This window comes from Thermobia domestica, chromosome 7, assembly GCF_964235325.1.
Source record: "Thermobia domestica chromosome 7, izTheDome1.hap1.1, whole genome shotgun sequence".
Lineage (NCBI taxonomy): Eukaryota > Metazoa > Arthropoda > Insecta > Zygentoma > Lepismatidae > Thermobia > Thermobia domestica.
Genome location: NC_137460.1, coordinates 233,373,103 through 233,395,630, shown reverse-complemented (window position 1 = coordinate 233,395,630; position 22,528 = coordinate 233,373,103). Strand labels below are relative to the sequence as shown.

General features: G+C 36.3%; 2 protein-coding genes across 3 annotated transcripts in view; one reads left to right on the top strand and one right to left on the bottom strand.

Annotated features, from left to right (window-relative positions):
• Positions 1 to 22,528, top strand: part of LOC145690736 (ninjurin-2-like) — a 125,253-nt gene that overhangs the window by 27,333 nt on the left and 75,392 nt on the right. Inside the window, exon 1 of one of the 2 annotated variants that reach the window (XM_081765918.1) lies at positions 11,112 to 11,246. The exons of the other annotated variant lie outside the window; for it this stretch is intronic. Coding sequence (XP_081622044.1) covers positions 11,234 to 11,246 — 13 coding nt within the window. The 5' untranslated portion in view covers positions 11,112 to 11,233. Of the gene's footprint in view, positions 1 to 11,111; positions 11,247 to 22,528 lie in introns of those variants that run through there. 2 annotated transcript variants of the gene reach the window in all.
• Positions 4,640 to 6,532, bottom strand: LOC145689602 (zinc finger MYM-type protein 1-like). The gene has a single exon (XM_081763783.1). The coding sequence runs from the start codon at positions 6,530 to 6,532 to the stop codon at positions 4,640 to 4,642; it is 1,893 nt and encodes a 630-aa protein (XP_081619909.1).

The window sequence follows — 22,528 nt, the reverse complement described above, 5'->3', positions numbered from 1 at the left end:
GGTCTTGGTCTTAGTCTTGCACCCCTTGGTCTTGGTCTTGGTCTTGCATCGGGATTCACGATCTTGATCGTGGTCTTGGTCTTGCATGCAAGACTCTTGCAAAAACTGCAAGACCAAGACTCTTGCTCTCATCACTAAAGAAAGTAGGAACACTTGGAATTTTAACTGGAAATCAATGGGAAAACCATCATTAGGAAAACCTTGCCATAGATGAAAGGACAATATTGAGATGGATATTGCAGAAATAGGAATACAAAGTAGAAACTGGATCCAGTTGGCTAAGGACAGAAGTCAATGAAGAGCTTTCGTGAACGTCAGATTGAACCTCCAGGCTCCATAGGCTATAGAGTTAGTTAGTTTAAAACACATTCTAGAACACGTCTTCATTGCCCAGAAACATCTGGACCACAGAATGCATATAGACGTCTAACATGGCGACATAATTATGAGCAATGATGCGACAAATAAGCACCAACAGAAGACCCACTGTAAACCAGAATATTGCTTCTCACAGGGCCACAGAACCACATCCATGTTTAATGGTCGAATGGGGACCCTGTCGATCATACGCCTCTGAGGTTCTGCACACATAAACACGTCCCGTTGTTTGAAATAAGGTCTACGATGACTTATCCGACCGTATCATACACCTCTTGCCATCAGCAGTCCATGTCCACAATGATACTAAACAAGTAATTTATTAAATCAATCAACTTACAATTGACAACTAAATTTACTAATTGTAAGGCCTATATCACCCAAGACCTTTTTGAATGTATTTGAATATAGTGTTGAAAGTAACTTATATTGAATATACAAAATGTAAGACCTCTGCAAATTCATACATGAGTTAATTATACGTAGTTATAGCAACGTTGTCCTCCAAATTTACCTTCGACAACGAATTGCATGATATGAGAATAGATTGCAAGTGACAGCAATTAAATAGTTAAACTATGTGAATGTATAAGTAGGGAAAAATAAATGTATACTGTAGTAGCTGTGAGTATAAAATTAGAAGAATAGGATAAAATTAAACGGCGTGACAAACATCTTGGCATTTGAAGGCGGTGCTTCAAGTTCCCTTTAAATGCTGGTAGCAAACGAGAGGCCGGCGGTATTGCCACGTTTATTTTGTACACATCGCGCTGATCTGCCACCTGATCGCGCTGTAGTTCGTGTGCTTATTCATAACCACACCCCTTAGCATTCGGCAACATCGCGTCAGAGCTTGCGTTTTATTCGTTTAGCTGAAACGCCAAGATGTTTGTCATAGCCTTTGGAAGAAAAGGAATAGTTTACTACAATTCTCATTTCGGAATACAGTTAACCAGGCGCGGAGGGGTCCAATACTACGTGTATGTGGTACTGAACGGGTGTTATTCTGCACCTGTAATGTTGGTAAGTAATTCTAGAATACTTCCACCAATATTTTTAGGGAAAAAATATAGAAGTAGATTGTCTTTTGTCAGTTAGGGAGTATAGATGAAATGTAGGAAGCTTGCCAGGGGGAGTCCAAACCCGATGGTGCCCCTGTGGTAGCTAACAGATATATAAACTACATGCAAAGACAAACACCTGTGGAATTTAACAAAATACTCGAACTTTATGACTAAATATGGTTCAGAGATGGGTGAAAACAAGCATCCTAGACAGGGATGGTTCAGTTACTTTCTTTGGGGGCATCAACATGTGATTAAGGAGGAAATAACCCTCATCATCGTCCCACCTGGTACCGTAATTTGCATCCTACCTGGGTCTACCATTGGTCGTATTTCAGGCTAGATAAAAAATGTAAGGAGAAGAAATATTAAACATTTTTTATATTACTTTCTTCTTAATATTTTTTTTGAAAAAAACATAGTATCATAAGAATTATCCGAACTCCCGTCATCCGGATACACAAATATCCAGATCGATATCAGGAATTAAAAAAATACATTTTCAGTAAAAGAAAACAAATGAAATGAAATCAACAAACCATATGTATTCGTTCATTAAAATAAAATTTCTCTGAAATATTTATTTAAACTAACATTAAAATTTATAGTATTTACCGGTACTTGGAAACTTGTGCCCTCCCGAGTGTTCGGCCCGCTGTACACTATGAGCTAAAATCATGCTTAATTATAAGTTCTAATTGTTGACATGCTTAACATTTATTGGGATCACACTAATGGTTATTATAAGATTGTAATGTTATTAGGATCACGCTAGTGGGTATTATAAGATTGTAATGTTATTAGGATCACGCAAGAGGATCTTATAAGATTGTAATGTTATTAGGATCACGTTGGTGGGTATTATAAGATTGTAATGTTATTAGGATCACGCAAAAGGATCTTATAAGATTGCAATGTTATTAGGATCACGCTATTGGGTATTATAAGATTGTAATGTTATTAGGATCACGTTGGTGGGTATTATAAGATTGTAATGTTATTAAGATCACGTTGGTGGGTATTATAAGATTGTAATGTTATTAAGATCACGCTAGTGGGTATTATAAGATTGTAATGTTATTAAGATCACGCTAGTGGGTATTATAAGATTGTAATGTTATTAGGATCACGCTATTGGGTATTATAAGATTGTAATGTTATTAGGATCACGTTGGTGGGTATTATAAGATTGTAATGTTATTAAGATCACGCTAGTGGGTATTATAAGATTGTAATATTATTAGGATCACGTTGGTGGGTATTATAAGATTGTAATGTTATTAACATCACGCTAGTGGGTATTATAAGATTGTAATGTTATTAGGATCACGCTAGTGGGTATTATAAGATTGTAATGTTATTAAGATCACGCTAGTGGGTATTATAAGATTGTAATGTTATTAAGATCACGCTATTGGGTATTATAAGATTGTAATGTTATTAAGATCACGCTATTGGGTATTATAAGATTGTAATGTTATTAGGATCACGCTATTGGGTATTATAAGATTGTAATGTTATTAGGATCACGCTATTGGGTATTATAAGATTGTAATGTTATTAGGATCACGTTGGTGGGTATTATAAGATTGTAATGTTATTAAGATCACGCTATTGGGTATTATAAGATTGTAATGTTATTAAGATCACGCTAGTGGGTATTATAAGATTGTAATGTTATTAAGATCACGCTAGTGGGTATTATAAGATTGTAATGTTATTAGAATCACTTTGGTGAGTATTATAAGATTATGTTGGGCCGTATAACATCGTAATGTTAATAATAACGTTACTCCACACGAAAACTCTTGAACGAAAGTGAATTTTTGAGTTCTGTTTTTTGCAGTGACAATTAGAGGGATTATATCGCGGGAGGTCGTTACAGAGTCAATTAATTAACATCTTCAAGGGTAACGGTGACTTTAACTGTAACTTGGAGGACACAGAGGCTCAATGGAGAGCGGATACTTCCGTTGCATAGGTCCCTAGTTCGATCCTCAGCCAAAAAAGTTTGTGGTGGACAGTCGTGTCCGTAGGTTTTCTCTGAGTACTCCTGTTTCCTCTTCCATTTTCATTCTCTCAATTCTTCCATCATCAGCCACTTGGATTAATAATTTTTCTCTTAGGCTAAAAAAAGCATAATCGTGGGACGTTCAATTTGAATATTTCATTTTATTTCATTTATAAGACTTTAGACGTTTATGGAAGCATGGTTTGGAAATCTAAAACTTAAGAACGAAGCTATATTCAAACAATTATCATGTCCCCCCCCCTTGTAAGAGTTAGAACGATTAATCGGAGCTGAGTGTACCTTTGCAGCACTGAAACTTGATATGAGACGGAAACTTTGCTTGATATGTAGGGTTGCCAACTGGCCGGTATTTTATGGGCAGACCAGTATTTTTGTTAGGCACAACTATATCATTTCGAAGTAGAAATACAATTATTCTTAATCTGTTTGAGGACTGTGAGCAATTACTGATAATTTTATTATTTTAGAGTTGGTAATCCTATTAATGTAGGATGCGAGGGTTTGTAGCTTCATGGGGAACCAAACTCCAAAAGAAATCTGCAGAACTCCTGTTACTAACTTGTATGTTAGGTAAAAACTTGGTTACGAAGAAACACGCTTCAATAACAATCATATAGACACAAAATATACAGGGCCGGCGGAAGGGGAAAATATCACCCGGGCAAAGAATCCATATGACGCCCCCTACAACCCATTGGTATTACTGAGTTTAAATTTGCTATGCTACCTTACAGATAGCTGCTTTTAAAGGATAACTCCTTGAACTCTATAACTATAAGAATCAGTTATCAAACTGAGTAAGATCTTAACTTTTGTCAGTTAAATACACAGAGTAAGTTTTGGTTAACGATATACGAAACAATTATTTACACATGAGCATACAAAATATTCTACGTCACTGATTAGAAATTTACAGAACGATTCAAGAAACAACGATTTATATAAAATTAAGATTGATGATGCGATACAGCATTTATTTACACATATATACATAAACAACCTTGTTAACTGCGAAAGAGAACACATATATGAACAAAAGAACATACAAATATATTTTGTAACAGCATTGTACAAAGATTTCGTAATACAAATAATACAACCAGTAATATAATTTTATATCTTTATACAGTTTTAATGCAAATTGTCCTTTGACTTGTTTACAATGCTAAGTAAAGTTAACTTTTCGTGTCTTTTTCTCTGCAAAGTCTTTAATTAAAGTATCAGTGTCAAGCTCACACAGAACATCACATTCAATAGACATCATAGAAAGGCCTACAAGACGCTCTTGCGTCATCGTTGATCGTAGGTAGTTCTTTATAAGTTTCAACTTGGAGAAACTTCTTTCTGCTGAAGCTACACTTACAGGAATAGTTAGTAAGATTCTTAGAGCAATAGTTGCATTTGGAAATAACCCAATAAGGGAGTTATTGCAAATATATGTAAGTACTTGCAACGGTTTGCTCCCACTTTCAGAACCGAGAAATGAAGGTAAAAGTAAGAGCTCTTGATATAACTGAAATTCGTCAATATCACAGTGATCTTTGTCTGTTAAAGATAGTTGTAAGTCCTTGCAACACTTTAGTAAATACTCTTTGTCCGTTATTGGATGGATGTCATACAAAAACCCAAATATTTCGCTGTGCTGCTTCAGTTGTTGAAATCTTTCATTCAGGGAACAGATAATTGTGTCTAATGTGCAAAAATAGAAGTTACATTTAAACGCACTGTATGGATCATTAATCGGTTCGTCTTCAGATTCATTCAAAAATTGTCGTTTGACTTTTCTAGGTCGGAGTTTTGGTTCATTCTCAAATTGTGGTTGAATGTCGAGCTCTTCAGCAATTACTTTGGCATCAACCAAAATATTCTGGAAACCTTCATCACTTCGCATGTTCTCAAGGCGACACTTGGTTTTCTTAAGCAGATCAACTGCTTGCTGAATGTCCACTGATTCTTGTTGGAGAACATGGCTAACCACATTAACACAAGAAAGAACTTCATACCAAAACACCACAACACAAACGAACTTAAAATTCAGGAGCTTCCTAGCCAGGGAACAACCCTTATTTTTGCCCATAACGTCTATCTTTGAGTTCTTTGATGCTTCGAAAAGAGCATCGTAAATTTCTCCTAACTGGTAGCGAAACGATTTGACAGCATCAATACAACTCTCCCATCTAGTATGACTAAGAGGTTTCAAAGTGAAATTGGATATATGTTTTTGCAGAACAGACCAACGATATGTGGAACTAGAAAAATAATTGTATACTTCTTGCAATAAAGCAAAAAAAATTACAGCCTCACTACAGCACATTGCAGAATCATTCACAACCAAATTCAATGATTGGGAGCTACAAGGGACAAAAAATGCTCGACTATTTAGATCTAATATTCTTTTTTGAACGCCTGAGTGCTTTCCTTTCATATTGGCACCATTATCATACCCTTGGCCACGCATGTGTGAGAGAGGAATTTTCAGTTTTTCTAATTCTTCCAAAATAGTGGTAGTTAGTCCTTCTCCTGAAGAATCATTTATGCACAAAAATCCCCAAAAATGTTCTTCAATGGATAGTTCCTTACCCAGTTCTACCTTCACGAAACGAACAATTAGTGTCATTTGCTCTGTATGACTTACGTCTGGTGTACAATCTAATATTACGGAATAATATGTCGCTTTCATTAAATCAGTCAAAATTTTATCCTTTATTTTTGACCCAAGGAGTTCAATTATTTCATTTTGAATGTCCTTGCTCAAATAATGTACATGTGTCTCTTTACATGTTATTCGTCGCAAATGCTCAGCCATAGTAACATCAAACTGTGCAATACACTCAACTAGTTTGAGAAAATTGCCGTTGTTTCTTAAGTAAATAGTGTCATTTTGACCACGAAATGCCAAGTTCTGGGAAGCAAGAAACTGAATTATACACAGCAGTCGTTTGAGAACCTCTTTCCAACGCTCAGTTTCATTGCGAATAATTGCTTGGTTTTCAGCGTCAACTGTTTTACCTGACTGTAATCGGTTTGCAAGTTCAAACCACGATTGGAAAGCCTTCATGTGTATGTTTATTGTATGTTTATTCAAGTAGCAAAATGTTTAACTTACGTCTATTACAATTTCCTGTGGAAATGATGATCCATCTTCGTTTCGTATATCAATTGTTCCAGATTTCAATTCTTCTTCTTTCTCCTGCGAAATGCTCGTAATCGATCGATCCACCTGTGGAAAGGAAAAGAACTAATACGTTACAAATAAAGTTTTTTTTCTTAAACGAAAAAAAAAATATATTTAATTTGTATTCTAAAGGTGAAGAAAATGCATAAATGATAAAATAACTGCGTATAAATATTGAATCTACATATTCCGTGTTCATTGTGAAAATGTACAGTTAGGAAAACAAAAAATGGGGCGATTCTTACAGAATCAAGGTAAGAATGGCCTCATTTTTTCTTTTGCTAACTGTACATAAAAATTAAATTCTCTCCGTATTCATTAACAACTTTGTGTTGTGAAAATCATCAAGAATCAGCGCATTCATAAAATAGATGCAAATGCATTCAAATTAGCTGCCGAAGCCCGAACATTTTTTTTTTAAGTCACGTTAATCGTATTGGATAGAAACATAATCTATATAGTCTTACACTGGTACGTGTTACTTATTCACGATATGTTTATGAAATAATGGGTCTATTGCAAAATTTGTGATAGCGAAACTCCACGGGGATCTGTTAACGGTAACAATCATACATTTTAATTCTTCAGAATTCTAGTTAGTAGACGATACTACTACTACTACAACTACAATACTACTACTACTACTACTACTACTACTACTACTACTAATAATAATAATAATAATAATAATAATAATAATAATAGTAATAATAATAATCACTGCCACGGCAGACCAATAGATCCTGGGCCTGCTCCAACGCCATCTGATAGCGAGTGGTAAAAATTCATCCACCTGGGTAACAGAGCGCGGGTCAGCCGGTCGCGTCACTACCCGCCAACAGGCGTATTAGGAGCTTTGCAGGCCAAGTGACCGTCATATCTTTATTTATGTGACTCCCCGTTTTCCTGCCGTTGAAAAGCGGAAAGTCCGGGGATTGAACCCAGGAGCACGTAGACATGAGTCCAACGCTTTAACCTCTAGACTATGGAGGCCCTCTACTTAATTAATAGATTAATGCTTGAAATACAGCTAAAGTTGGTTAATACACATCTAATGAGTAAAAATTTTATCGCTTTGGTACATGTATCAAGCATCAGTGTTGGTATAGAATGTAATTATTGCTACTTATATCAATGGGGAAAGAACTTTCTTTGAGCCTGAAGTTCGCCGCCTATCTGAGAGGCCGCCACCCTACCCACCCCAGCTTGCTAAGACGCTACGTGTGTAAACACCTCTTCTCTATTAAACGTAATAAAACGAAAATACGTTACGTAATGTAAGCCTCCTTACCTGTACTGTGTTGTTATCTTCTGGAATATTTGTTGATTTCTTGCTGGTTTCCTCATTCTCTGGTTCTACGTTTTCATTTCCATTATTGTCTGTTTCAGGAGTACGAAAGAATTTCTTTAATGCTGCTGCCTGTTTCCCATTTGCAGCCGCTAATTGTGCTCTTCTTTTTCTGTATGCATTTCCAGAAGGCTTCTATTTTTCCGACATGTTGATAAAGAACACATTAACGCAACGATTCTTCTACTAAGAGTCGAAATTCAGGAGACAAAAGAAGAACACGCACACCATGAAGCCTGCACTACATGTACATGACTTCTGATTTATAATTTTCTTTCACGAGACATTTGACAGCACAAACAGGACTAATTTCTTTTTGGTTGCCAATAACTCAATATTGTTTGTGTGTATTGTTAGAGCGGCCGACATAGCTTTGTCGCAAGGAGTGCAATTGTCGGCACCGCTGCGGTTGTAAGTGTCAGAGCGTGTTATTGTTGCTCAAAACTCCCAACTCTCAACAATAGCCTTTAGCTTTGTCAGCGGAGATTTTTTTAATAGACAAATAAGGTGAAGGGATGAAGGGATTTCCTTTATAGGAGATTCAAGAAGAAACCGGGGTTGTTATAAAGAGTGAGGCCTTGGCATGAGGTAGTAACCAATGTTGCTACACTATTTATGAAAAAGTTAATTTTTAGTTCATCGTTTACAATAATATAAATTTAGCAAGGATTTTGGCGCCCCCCAAACTCCCCTAAAATTTGGCGCCCCGGGCGGTCGCCCGGCTCGCCCGGCCCTTCCGCCGGTACTGGAAATATATTCCAAGATTATGAAAGTAAAAGGAAAAAATGTCTTGTGAATCAAGTAAGTTTTAGTTATCAAGTTAGAATCATAACTTATCGCATGCATAAGCCGTACCTTAAGTTTTGTAATGGTGGATCTAGCCCGTGGCTGGTTTTTTGAGTGACAAAAATAGATTTCTATGAATAGAGGTTCACAGGACACTTCTGTGTAGGATAACATTAATAGTGGTGGGTTGTACGGTATATCAAACCTTTATTTTCTCCCACAATTTCTAACCTGAATGTTAATTACAATTTTTGCCTTATGAAGCAACGTCCTGTGACTAATCTGATTAGCTACCATACCTATAAATGCCTACAATGTATTAAGGTTAGTGTAAAGGGGCAAGTTTTGCCGATAGATGTCACTACAGTCTTCGTCTCTCTCTCTCTCATGTATTTTTTACCTTTCACGAAAATTCACGATTTCTCTTACAAATGTCAACCTAGCACGTTCGCTGCCAAATGGCACATATATGTGCCAGGTAGCTTATTTGAATAGATCGCCATTAAATAACAAAGACCTTGACATTGTGCTAGCTATCATGTACAGGGTAACTGAACGGCACATATATGCCACTGGCATCTGGTGAAATACATAGTGGCACACATATGTGCCAGCAGGAGTATTTTTAAGCATGCTTTTTTGTAATGTGGCAGCGAACGTGCTACAAACTTCAAATTTTTAGAGAAGGAACTTCATAACATATCGAAGACAAGAATCCGTGCCGATCTTGTATTTAGAATTTTCTTCATTGTTGAAATAGTTTGATTGTTGAAATGGACATCAAAACCCTTAACAATATAATTGTTTCAAGAATGAAGAAAATTCTAAATAAAAAATCGGCACGGATTGTTGCCTTCGATAAGTTATGAAGTTACTTCTCTAAAAATTTGAAGTTTCTAGGTTGAAATCTGTCAGAGAAATCGTGAATTTTCGTAAAAGGTAAAAAACACATGAGAGATATACGAAGACTGTAGTGACATCTATCGACAAAACTTGTCCCTTTAAACCATCCTTAATTGCTAATTCGTACTTTATGTCGAACTGTAACTGGTGAAAGGAATTATTCATTTTTTTATTCCTAGTTCCTGTTAACGACGTACGTAAACGAATTTCAAATTAAAATCACTTGCGTAAATGCACAATATAGCTATGTTCTGGGTTCTGGCTTTCTCTGCTCCAACAGTGTTTAACCTTCTAGATCCACCAATGAAATTTTGCTTAGGATTTACAAAAAATATCGCGTTAAGATATTGTATGATAAGGAGTGCTATCCTGATGAGGTGCTAGAACGTAGGGAAAAAAGTGAAATGTTTCAGTTTTACGTTCCATGCTTATGCCGGCTAGGCTAAAGGAGACGGTGATGCCGAGAAATCAATGATATGGTTGATTGAAGAAAGTTGGAGGAAACGGGAGAATCCCCGAGAAAACTCACGCACATGGTGTTTGTCCACTACAAAGTTCACTTGGCGCGAGCTGGGTTCGAACTAATTACCCTATGCACCATAGGTAAACGCTGATAGAACGTAGGAGGGAAGGAAAAAGAGGGAAGAGAGGAAGAAGCTACAATTATTGAAAGACGGTATTAAATTGCTATACCAACACGAAGAAAATGGCTGAGGGCAAGTTGGATGATTTTGAGTTTAACGTCCCTTTCAGCAGCGAGGCTATATGAGACTGGAGCTACTGATGAACGTGGAATACGAACCACATGAGTTCCTCCCGAGAATCAAACCCGGGTCTCCCACGCCAAAGGCGCGTGCGCTAACCACTTAGCCTCGAAGGAGCTCTCAGGTCAATTTTATCTAGAAGCTTCTCACTTTACGGCAAGTGGTCCATCATGGCAGGGTGTCCATTATTATTATTATTATTATTATTATTATTATTATTATTATTATTATTATTATTATTATTATTATTATTATTATTATTATTATGACTAATCTACTTGTAGGGGAACCTCTAGTCTACTTGCTGAAAACCAAAAATAATCCTATGCTCTCTAGTTTAAGCTACGTGTACGTACCCTTCCCCTGCGCCGGTTAAAAGAAATTAGTGAAAAATAAAACTAAATAGCTGATGGCAAAGTACTAATTTTCAACCATTTTTCATTTTTATAAGTACACCTATAACTATTTATGATTTGGGTACCATTATCTTCTAAAGTTTGGTGAAAGAAATGAGTTCTAATCTCTTATGTAACTTCTTTTTATCTCCGATAATACTGAAACTAAATCACAAAGTTCCTGACATGCAACACATTTTGGCACGACACATAATTTCACTCGTGTCCGTGCGAGGCGCTTGCGTCGCATGTGAAAAAAAGAAAAGTTCTTCTCTGCCTCCTGGAGTTTTATCCTTCAATTGCCGTGAGATGTCCGATCAAATGCGGATAAACTGTCTCGCGGAGTGATTTGCATCTTACAGCTTACCACAGATATTCCCATTGTTTCATGGCTCGTGGAGGTAAGTTACGTCTTCCATTTTATATTTTGGTCCATAAAATACTTGTGACTGCAAGAATTAATCAAAACTATTCAAGTAAGATTATGAAAGGGGCGGTATAAGAGGATGCGCTGTTCCAGGCGCGCACCAGCAATTTCTGTTGGGAGGGATTCAAAGTTTGGGGCAACGGCGCCGATTTCTCTGTAAATTGGGGGGGGGGGCAGTCAGATGCAGAAGGTATATATCTGGATATATATCTGATGATTTTAAGGAAAATTGCATTCAAATTATGCCAAATATTGTATATTCATAAATACAATAGGGGGCCCACATCAGCTTTGGGGAGGCCCAGGCCCCCTGCCCCCCAGGATCGGCGCCCTTGGTTTGGGGGTGTCAACTATGTCTTTGTAATATTGAATGGGTATTGTTCTGCACCCGAAAAGACTGTCATCCATATTTTCAGGGGAAAAAAAAAGAAAAAACTAGATTGCTTTTGAAAGAAGAGAAGGAATACAGTTGAAATCTAGGTTCAAATCACTAAACTACGTCAGTCATTTGTTTGTTAAACGAGCATAGTTTTATTAAGAAAGTGAGGAAATGTATGATAAGTTATAAAGTTTTTTTTCTTTTATAGGGGTTAGAATTCGGTGGCCCCTTGCGTGGGTGCGCTCTTACCCTGTTCTACTTATAAAGAATCTATTAGAGATGCAATATGTGTCTGTCCTCTGTATCATATTGATGCAAGTAATTAGATATTTATTTCTTTATCAAGTTAGACATACAGTTATATTAAGACGTTTATAGTAACCACCGAAAATTCCACAGAGAGGGACAGGAATTCGGATAAAATAATGTTATTCTAGGTTTCTTATGGTGGAAATAAGAAAAATGTCTGTGAAAACTTCACTGAGAATAGTTAGGGGCGAGTGGCGTGCTCGTTTCAGGTCTCCCCGAGGCGAAACATTGTGGTAGGTAATGGCTTATACTATGAGATTTGATTATAATGTGATTTCTGTGTTCACGGCCCCGGATTTAAGGCCCGCTCTTGGTTCGAAACCCACGTCCAGAGATGGGCACCCTCACCCTTTTTGCCCTCAAGAGAACCATCTTTGCTCAGCCTTATTTTGGTAGATGAGGATGAGGTCGAGTGAAGGTGAGTTTCGAACCAAGGGTGAATGTGAGTGAGGGTCAGAGCATCAGTAAGATTTCACTGTTAATGCGACTGAGTGTGAGTATGAGCGACTGTGAGGGCATCAACATTATTTGAGTGTGAGAGCGAGTGAATGTGAGGGAGTTTATTGAGAGTGAAGGAACTGAGTGTGAATGTGAGTAAGTTGATGAGGGTGAGGGGACCGAGGGTGTGTGTGAGTAAGGGTTACGAAAAATGCCCACATCCGTCTTTTATAATCTACGGTCGCATAAAAGAACGCAAATTACGAAAAATTTAAAACTACTGAGAATGACGAATGTCCACGGAATTCGAACCGGAGAATTTCAGTTACGAAAGGTTTGAGTTTGGTATTTTTTTTTTTTTTCGTCTTTATGACGTACCAAACTTATAAAGGATACGTATCGCCTTCTATTAACGTGGGCTCTGAACCACTATCTGGGCTATCGGCGGGTGTACAGAGTGCATAGATCTCATCATATAAGTGTAGTGCGTTCTCTATCATATTATCTCGTCTCCAAGAGAGATAGATCACAAGAACACACCACTAAGCTTGGCTACAACTGTTAAAGTAAGCTGTGTTTGTGTGTCTACATTCGAAATAATAATAAAAAAAAAAAAAAAAAAAAATCAGCTTGTTTGGGATAGATATCTTCCTCTTATAAAACAGACTTTTTGGATTAAAAACCTGAAAATGTTCCTTTTTCTTTTTTACTTTGTTATTCAAGTATAATCCTTTCTGTGTGTTTAGTGGATTGATCTCATACGTGGCTAAGCAGTTAGCGCACGCGCCTTTGGCTTAGGAGACCCGGGTATGATTCCCGCCTTGAGCTTATGTGGTTCGGATCTTACGTTAAGCCGTAGGTCCATGTCTCATATAGCCTCGCTGCTGGAAAGGGATGCTAAACTGAGAGCCAAATCAAATGAAATTGTGTAGTGGTGTCTACGACTAAAAAAAAAAAAAAAAAAAAAAAAAAAAAAAAAAAAAAAAAAGCTGCATTTACAATATTCAGTTGTGAATCCTATGTTCTGTCACTGGCTGGCTCTCTGATTGGTTCTCAAATTGTCATTTTTTCAGGTGTCATGAAGTGAAGGTTATGCAATTAAACATGTCCGTGGTGTCAGTATGGATTGCCTAAACACCTACCGGTAATCTAATGCCTGTAAGTTATGTATATCTTGCCGTATGTAACTTACACCGTTGCCTAAATTCAAACGGGCAAGCAAGAAAATGGTATCATATACTTGAAACAGAGACAGACAAATACCATTTTGGTTTTGATATAAAATTTCGCTTTCATTCTGTTCTTCGTTGATAAACATTATTGTGAGTTTCAGATTTTTGAATAGAACCTACTAACGTTAATTCAGTTTACAAAATTAAGGATATTAACAGCAATTTTGGGGATGATGTTAGATTAACGGTGGTAAAACTTCTTTATTCACATAATTACTTGTTTCTTTAGGGTTATATCGTGTTAATATCTCTGAAATAGGAAACTTGGGTATTGCTCTTTTTTTTTTTTTTTTTTTTTTTTTTTTTTTTTTACTATCTACCGCTGGAATTTCAACAGTCTCAATAAATGGTATGCATAGGTCCATCTGTAGATTTGTTTCGTATAATCTTCTTCATAAAATATATCTGTAGCTCCTTAAACGTTACTAACTGAATTTCTGCTTTCTACATAAATTGTAAACAATAATATTGTCCCATGAAACGTAGCCTCTACATTTTCAAAATAATTATTGCAAACACCATTAAAATATTTATTAAACCACTGTTAACGTTGGAAAACCCACTGTTTCCACTTAGCTGTCATCATTTTTCTTTCCTATCAAGTAACCAGTTTTTAGTTGGTTCTTCAATTTTTCGTGAGTTTTTCGTCACAATACAGTAATTAAATGTAACTTTGTTGAGTTGAGTTTGAGTTTGAGTTTAACGTCCCTTTCAGCAGTTGAGGCTATATGAGACGGAACGTACTGATTAACGTGGAATCCGAACCATATGAGCTCCCTCCGGAAATCGAATCGAATCCCACCCCGAAGGCGCGTACGCTACATAGAGCAAACACGGTAAGAGAAAGTCGGAGGCGGTTTTTTCTCAATCGATTTAGCGTTCTAACATCTTCTCTCCTAATCCGTACCGGTATTCAAACCGGAAGTGGCAGAAATCAACCACTTCCGGCTTTAACGCTGATCCTATAAACCAAAAACGATAATAGAAAGCAAGAAGCCCTTTGCTGCAATCAACAGATCAGCGTTTCCCAACCGGTGTGCCGCGGCACACTGGTGTGCCGTGAATGGGCCGCTGGTGTGCCGCGAGGAATCCAAACAAAAATTATTAATTTTATAGCAATCAAATTGCAAAACGTAGGGCAAAATGTATATTTGTATTTCACATTACTATGAACCTCTACTATGAATCTACAATTTTAAGTTTCATACCGGGTTACTGTTCTGTACATTTCTAATGCTGAAAAAAGTATTTGTTATCATTGTTATGACCATTATTGCTTCTTTATTGTTGCAGACTATTTCGTAACTTGAAAATTTAAAATATCATTCAATCCTTTCGACAAATTACCTACATTTGTGTTTTAAGAGTACAAGAGATTTGTTTGTTCGTTCGTTATTTAGTGATCTTCCTTCTTGGTAAAAGGTTGGATACAGTTTTCAAAAAGAAAGCGTATTTTTAAAAACCTGAGTCCAATATTTCAGTCAAATTATTTTCTATTTTTAAACTAGAATGAAAAATAAGCATGATGATTTACCACGGGGAAAAAACCAGTGATAGAGTTTCCTTCTCTGTGAGAAGGAGATCAATAATCACAGAAAAATAATCTGTGTTTTATATTTACAAATAATAATATCTGTAAGTGTGCCGCGAGAATCCAAGTAATACCTGTAGTGTGCCGCAAGTTGAGAAAGGTTGGGAAACGCTGCAATAGATCGTCCTAAAAATGTATTCCATTTGCACTTTAATGTTTCTATATTAAAACCGGAAGTGGTAGAAATCTACTGCAACTTCTGGTTCTAATACAAATCAAACCAAACTCCTTCACGTGGAGTACTCGTGACTCCTACTTGTTATCATTATGCGCTGACTACTGAAAATATACTTCTAAGAAATACAATTCGGGCTATTGATCGTTTGTGTTTCCTTTGCTGATTAAATATTTAAATGTACAACTTCGTCAGCATCATTTATTTGATCGGAAGACTGAAAAGGAGAATAAAATGGTTGTAGATTCCACAACGACCTCTATAACGTTACAATCTTTATGAAGGTCTTTCGAGGAATTAAGTTAACGGAAATGCAAATTTGCTTAGCTCAACGGTGTAATTTACGACAATCAAACGAGTCTGTCTAGGAACAGCGATTACGAAAGCATGTTACTATGTTATTAAAGCAACGAAGGTACATGCGCTTTCTCTAATACAAAGAATGAGATTTATTTATAAATCCTACTTTCAGGGCATATTTTATGTTTTCTACGAAAGTGTTAACTACAGAGACGCCTTTTAGAGGTTTGAATTAATTCTAATTGTACCTTTAGTGTTAGTGTTCCTGGATTCCATTTCTGCTCAGAGCACAATCTTTGATGTTGGCTTGAAGAATCTCCAATGGGAGGCCGGATATAACGGCAAGAGAAGCGAATGTGTTGATTATATACTAGTGAAATATTGGATTGGTTGACAATTTCGTAGCATTTTTTTTTTCTGGTAGAAGTTCATCCAAGAAAAACTAATTTTTACAATATTTAAACATTATTTTAAGGTCCTCGTTTTGCTTTTCGACGCCACTTTCAATTTCTTATTGCATACAAACTTTATGAACTGCTAATTAGGAAAAAAATCCATCGTTGCTTTTTTCGGGTTTTATCGGGAAGTCATTGGGGTTGAGACGGCCGGAAATGTTTGCATTATGCATTCGAGGACTAACTGGCGAAAGTAAGGCGGCACAAAATACATCTCAGAGCAGGCATGTCAAACTAACAAGGAACGGACATGAATGCGTTATTCGGACATCCGAATCAAACCTAGTCCATTCGATAAACATAACAAAGATATGTTCATGCACAAAAAAGTTAGGTTCCATTTACAAGGGACTAAGTCCCTAGAGCACATTAACACTGTTAGTATAAATAAAATCGTAGACTCGCAGTGTAATAGCTTGGAAAGTCATGGTTTATAGTTAATTCTCTTCAGGTTGAAACAAGCTTTCCAGAGTTGCTATGTATGGGCGCCCAAAACGTACTTGAACAGGAAAAATTGGGAGAATGTCGGGAAAATTCCCATCAGAAATTCCTCCCATCAACTTTGGACCCTTCTGGACTGGCCCACAATCCAAAAAGTACACAATCCAAATGTATCTCGAAAAATACTTTAGGGGTAAGAAATGTGTGTACAAAGTTTTGTATTGATATACAGAATAGGTATTAGGAGAAAACGTGTATTGGTATACAAGCTTTTCCCTCATATCTATTAAGTCACAGTTGCCTTAGTTCCTAATTATTCACGTTTTGTATTTTTTTTTAAAGAACTCTTCAACTTAGTGTGTTTTTGGAATTCGTGAATACAAATGTCGATCCCCCACCACACGGTTTATATCTAAAGAATACCACAAGGACAGACCTTTTCTGTGTGGGTTTCATTTTATTTGCACATATGGTTGAAAAATTCTCACACACCATAAGTCGCGTTGCGCGACTTTATGGGCACCCTATACACACGAAAACTATCGTTAGATTTTTTGTTACTTGAGACCAGGAGCGCACTCACGGGGGTACAGACCACCCCCAAAAAACTTACCAGCTGAACCTACATTTGTAAGCTTTCTTAAGAAAACTATAGCTACTTGTTTAACAGGAAAATGATTAATGTAGCATTTATATTTGATTTTACACTTCATCTGTACTCTTTCTCTTATAAAAACATTCTAGTTCTATATTTTTTCCTAAAAATATAGGTGGAAGTATTTTATAATTACTTATAGGGTACAGAATAATATCCATTCAATACTACATAGATGTAGTGGCTTTGGACCCCCCAAGAGAAATTTCTTCCATGAGACCAGAAAGAAAAATATTTCTTTTAAAGAATCCTGAAAATCGGTGCAGAAGTCGAAGTTATTTGTGGTCATATCCAAAATATAATAAAAAACACTGTTAGTCATTTAGAAATTTCATGGTCTTAACTTCGAAGACTTACGTGGAGTCACAAGGAAATAAAACTTTCTACAAAAAAAAAAAAAAAAAAAAGTAAGCTATTGTCGAATTGATGCGTGATGATACACACAATTATTGTAAGAATACTGTCAACCTTGAGAAGTTTCATGGTGTAACTCCGAAGATTATAGTTATATCCTTATGAAGTTTACATACGACAACAAGAAAAGAATATTCTTTCTATCGAAAAAAGAATCAAAACCGATAGAACTATGTTGAATTTATGCGTGAACATAAAGACTGTATATACACATGTGTATATGTCACGGGTCGAATTGATAATTACCTCCTTTATTGATCGGTTAAAGAGGATCAAATAGATTTAAAAGCTTCGAAATTCGAATTATTGGCAATTTATTTTACTCATATAACGGAAGTACATAGAGCACCAAACTTTGAGAGGTACGGACATGTCCTGTCCTTCCATACCATTTTTTTAAAAATTTTGGTAACTTCCAAAATTGAATTGGGTATTCCATTGCACCGCTCCTAAAATTTAAGGTGGGACAAACTACTCCTAACAAATTTAGAGAGAATGGTCCTAATGCCGTCATATCACGTGATATGATCACGTGACATCCCAGAGCCAATTAGAGTAGAGTTTGAGCAACTTACATTACTACGAAGAAATACGAAAAACTCAACAATTCCATGAACTACCAGACAATTGCATAATATTTAATACTTACAGCCATTACATTTGATTTTTCTCCAACAGTTCGATGCAAGATGATGTGAATTTATGTTGAATATATGAAAAGTGGGATTAGAAACCATTACTCAGTTTGCATTATACCCAATGCATGTATCGATATCGAGTATCGAACTGAGAACAGCGCACTCTGAAAGCATGTACGTACGTACATTAGGAACTTAACCACGAACAAACACATGAAGTTTTGATATATTTTGAAGTGACATTTTATATCATTTCTTATTGTTATCCATACAGGTATTGACTTAGTTTCTTCCTTATCTGTTCTTAATTTATTTTCACTTATACCTTAAGTTCGGAACAAACCAAACCGAATAAATTCATTATCTCAATAAATTAAAATGTCATACTTGATCGATGCTTGTGTGTATACCCTACTTTTGAGCCACCCTCTATACTGAAAATGCAGATATAACCAGTGGCCACTGATTACTATTTGGTACCAAAATGTTCACCATCCTCTGAGGTATTGTTCAACACCAATATGATCTCTCTATGACTTACGGTTCCCGAGATATGACTCCTTAAATCTCCCAAAATCGAAACTTCTTGAAGCAAATATCTCGGGAGCGGTAAGAGTGACGCGAAAAATTCGATCATTTCTTTCAGATAGTTTTTGATGCTCTGTCGAAGGAGAGCTCAAAATTGAAAAAAAAAAAAAAATCGCAAACAACCGACACAGACAGACAGACAAACATAGAGAATTCAGTAACGAACTTTTTAAGTTCATTGAAAATGCTATCCGTCTATTTGCTTGGAGTGTAGAACTATTATTCTGTGTGAAAGTTGCTTACAAATATAACTACGAGTGTCTTAAAGGCAGGAACCATGGGCGGCGATTAGGGGGGGCAAGAGGGGGCAGTTCCCCCCCCCCCGCTTTTTTGAAGTGACCACTTAACTCTTTTAAATTATATCATCTATTTTTCTGTGATAGGCTAGAATCTTCATTATTCGATTTAAAAAGCACCAAAGAAGCTTTTTACTTCTGTTTTTTCTCAATCCTGGGGGCATTGTAGAACACGTTACATATCCTTTCACGCTTTTAGTGTGATGACGTCATAACTTAAAATTATTTTTTGTTATGACTTTTTGCATGGCTTACTTTCGCACCTAGAAAACTGAAATTTTGCACACATATTCAGTGCACCCCTTAATATTTTCCACATTCTTTTCAGATTTCTGCGGTAAAACAGGGTTGTCCAGAGGGGCAAAAAGGTAAAAAAAAAAAAAAAAAGTTATCTTTTTAACAAAGATCCTTTTTTTCGCGATTTTCCCTCCTCAGATACATGATGGAGACATGTGAGTGGTACCGTTTGAAAGGCTGTTCTGTTGTAGAAAGAATGATGTACGAACCATGATCCTAGTATAAATAGGGATGTCTCATGGAATTTTTACCTGAGATCCTTTTTTATACGAGAATCTGGAGTATTGGAGAGATATTATTTTTGGCGGACTTACTTTTGCACCTCGAAGATTGAAATTTTGCACACACATTTACACACATTTAGTATACCCTTTAGTATTTTTCAGATTTGTTTCAGATCTCTGCGTTAAAACAGAGGTGTACAGAGGAGCAAAAAAGTACAAAGAAGGAATATTTTTTAAACAAATAATCCATATTTTCATGATTTTCCCACCTCAGGTACAAGATGGAGACATGTGAGTGATACCGTTTGAAAGTATGTTCTATTCTGAAGGGAATGATGTACGAACAATGATCCTAGGATAAATAGGGATGTCTCAGGAAAATTTTATATTACATCTGGGTCATCTGGGGCATTGTGGAAATGTTCTCTGCTCATTGGTAAACATTTTCCCGCACTTAGTTTTCAAGATAGAAGCTTGAAATTTTTTATACACATTTAGTACACCCCCTCGAATTTTTCAGTTGATTTTGAGATCTGTGTGTTAACATAGGGGGTCCAGAGGGAATCAAAGTTTGAGAAAAATCAGAAAAGATCCATATTTTCCTCAAAATTTCCCGCCTTAGTGACATGATAGGAAAACGTAAATGGAACCGTTTGAAAGGTTGTTCTATTTTGAAGAGAATGAGGTACTGACCATGATCCTAGGATAAATAGGGATGATGCTGTAACTGATTGACTGAAATTCAATAATTTACTTTTAAAAAGCCATAATTTAAAATGGTCAATGTATATAGTTTAATTTGGAAATGTAAAGTTTTTGTATATATTACTGGTTTATAGAAAAAAATGGTACCATATAATATTTGTCGTTGCGTAAGTGGGTATTGGTTATTTGTCTTGCCGTGGAGTTAAGATAGCTACAGGAATTGCGTTTTAATTGCAGTTCAAAGGAATTAATATTACAATTGCGTCGTAGCATATGCTTGTAATATTTACTGTCTTTCATTTTCTAAAAGTAATGACATACATTTAATGGCAAGTGTGGAATTAAAAATGTAAGTTGTTTATTAATCCCCAGTTTCAATATAACTTCTACAAAACAAGCCTCATTATTCATTAGTATGATTAATATTATCCTTTCTATTTATTTGTTTTGCAATCTGATCACACAATTTTCAAAGAAATAATCTGATCACACAATTTTCCAGACAGAATTTTATGATGATCATGAGCAAGGAATCAAGGGTTAGTACCTAATGTGCGTTGCTCTTGTCAATTTACTTAATTAAATATGAAACACGATATACGGTATTTTAACTGAAAAAGATAGTATCCTATTAGTTATACAATTTTTCGTCAAACAGAGTGTTAGAAACAACCAGGAAAACTAACATTGATATACAAATATTCAGATCATATTTGCCCCCCCCCCCCTTTTAACGTCCAACCGCCGCCACTGGCAGGAACAATCTCATTGTTTTGAATATTGGCAATAATATTACGCAGCTTGCATTGGTACTGCTTGAGTAATATTATATTCTGCGGAAGATGGAGGAAGTGCTCCTGTAATTGGAACTGCATTCCAATCTTGTCTTGTCACACTGACGTCACTGAGTTGAAGGTCGCTCAGTTCGCAAGAATAAAATAAAAAAGAGGAAGTGATCTTCGTATCGTCGCTGAGGCACTGGCGGTAGATTATAATCCAGAGTTGCCAATTATTTAATAAAAATATCGCCAAAATATCACTAGCATATATTTTTCTTTTCTCTTTCTCCGTTAACTCCAATATTGTTACTCAGAGTATGTTTTATTTTTTTTATTTTTTTATTTTATTTATAGAGTTTCTTCGTAGCTAAGCGGTTAGCGTACGCGCCTTTGGCGTGGGGAACCCGGATTCGATTCCCGGCGGGAGCTCATGTGGTTTGGATTCCACGTTAATCAGTAGGTCCATGTCTCACATAGCCTTGCTGCTGAACGGGACATTAAACTCAAAATCAACTGAAATCATTTCATTTATAAGTAATATCTGCGTAAAGAGTACGTGATTAGAAAAACTACAATCGGCTCCTTAAAAGAGTTTATTTTGCTACATATGTAGTGCACAAATAAAGACGAATTTCTTTCAGAAAAATAAAAAGTGTCAATTGTTACTGCTAATGAATGACACAATTTTAGTGCCGCAAAAGTTCGTTTCGTTTCGGTTTTCAGAGTTCACGGTGGTTCAGTTGTACCTTACCTCTAGTGCGTGAAGTCCCTCATTCGATCCCCGGCTAACTAAGTTTGTGGTGGACAACGTCGTGCCCATGGGTTTTTAACGGGGTACTCCAGTTCCCTCCCACATTCTCATTCTACCAATTCGTCCATCATCATTTACTTGCCTTAATCATATGCCTTTTTTTTAGCCTGAAGGTATAATCATGGGACGTTAAACTAAAAAGTTTCATTTCGCCTTCGATTTTGTCGGAAAACACACAAAAGTACTTACTCAGAGTATGTAAGGCCGCAATGGCTTAAGAGTCTTCATCCCGGCGAAATTAAAATACCGCTAATTTTACAGTAATTATGTGATATCTTCAAATAGATAAAAGATAATTGAAATGTGGAACAAGAGCGCCCTAGACAATATTATTTTGCGTGAGGTACCGTTATCACAAATCACCTAGCGGCTTTCCGTTTTCAGCTGTTTAGAATCGCGAAAATAAATGCCGATTTTCAAAATGGCTCGAAATCGAAAGCAGATAAGTGAGTCGTGATAACGGTTTCTCATGTAAAATAATATTGTCTAGGGCGCTCTTGTTCCACATTTCGATTATCTTTTTTAATTA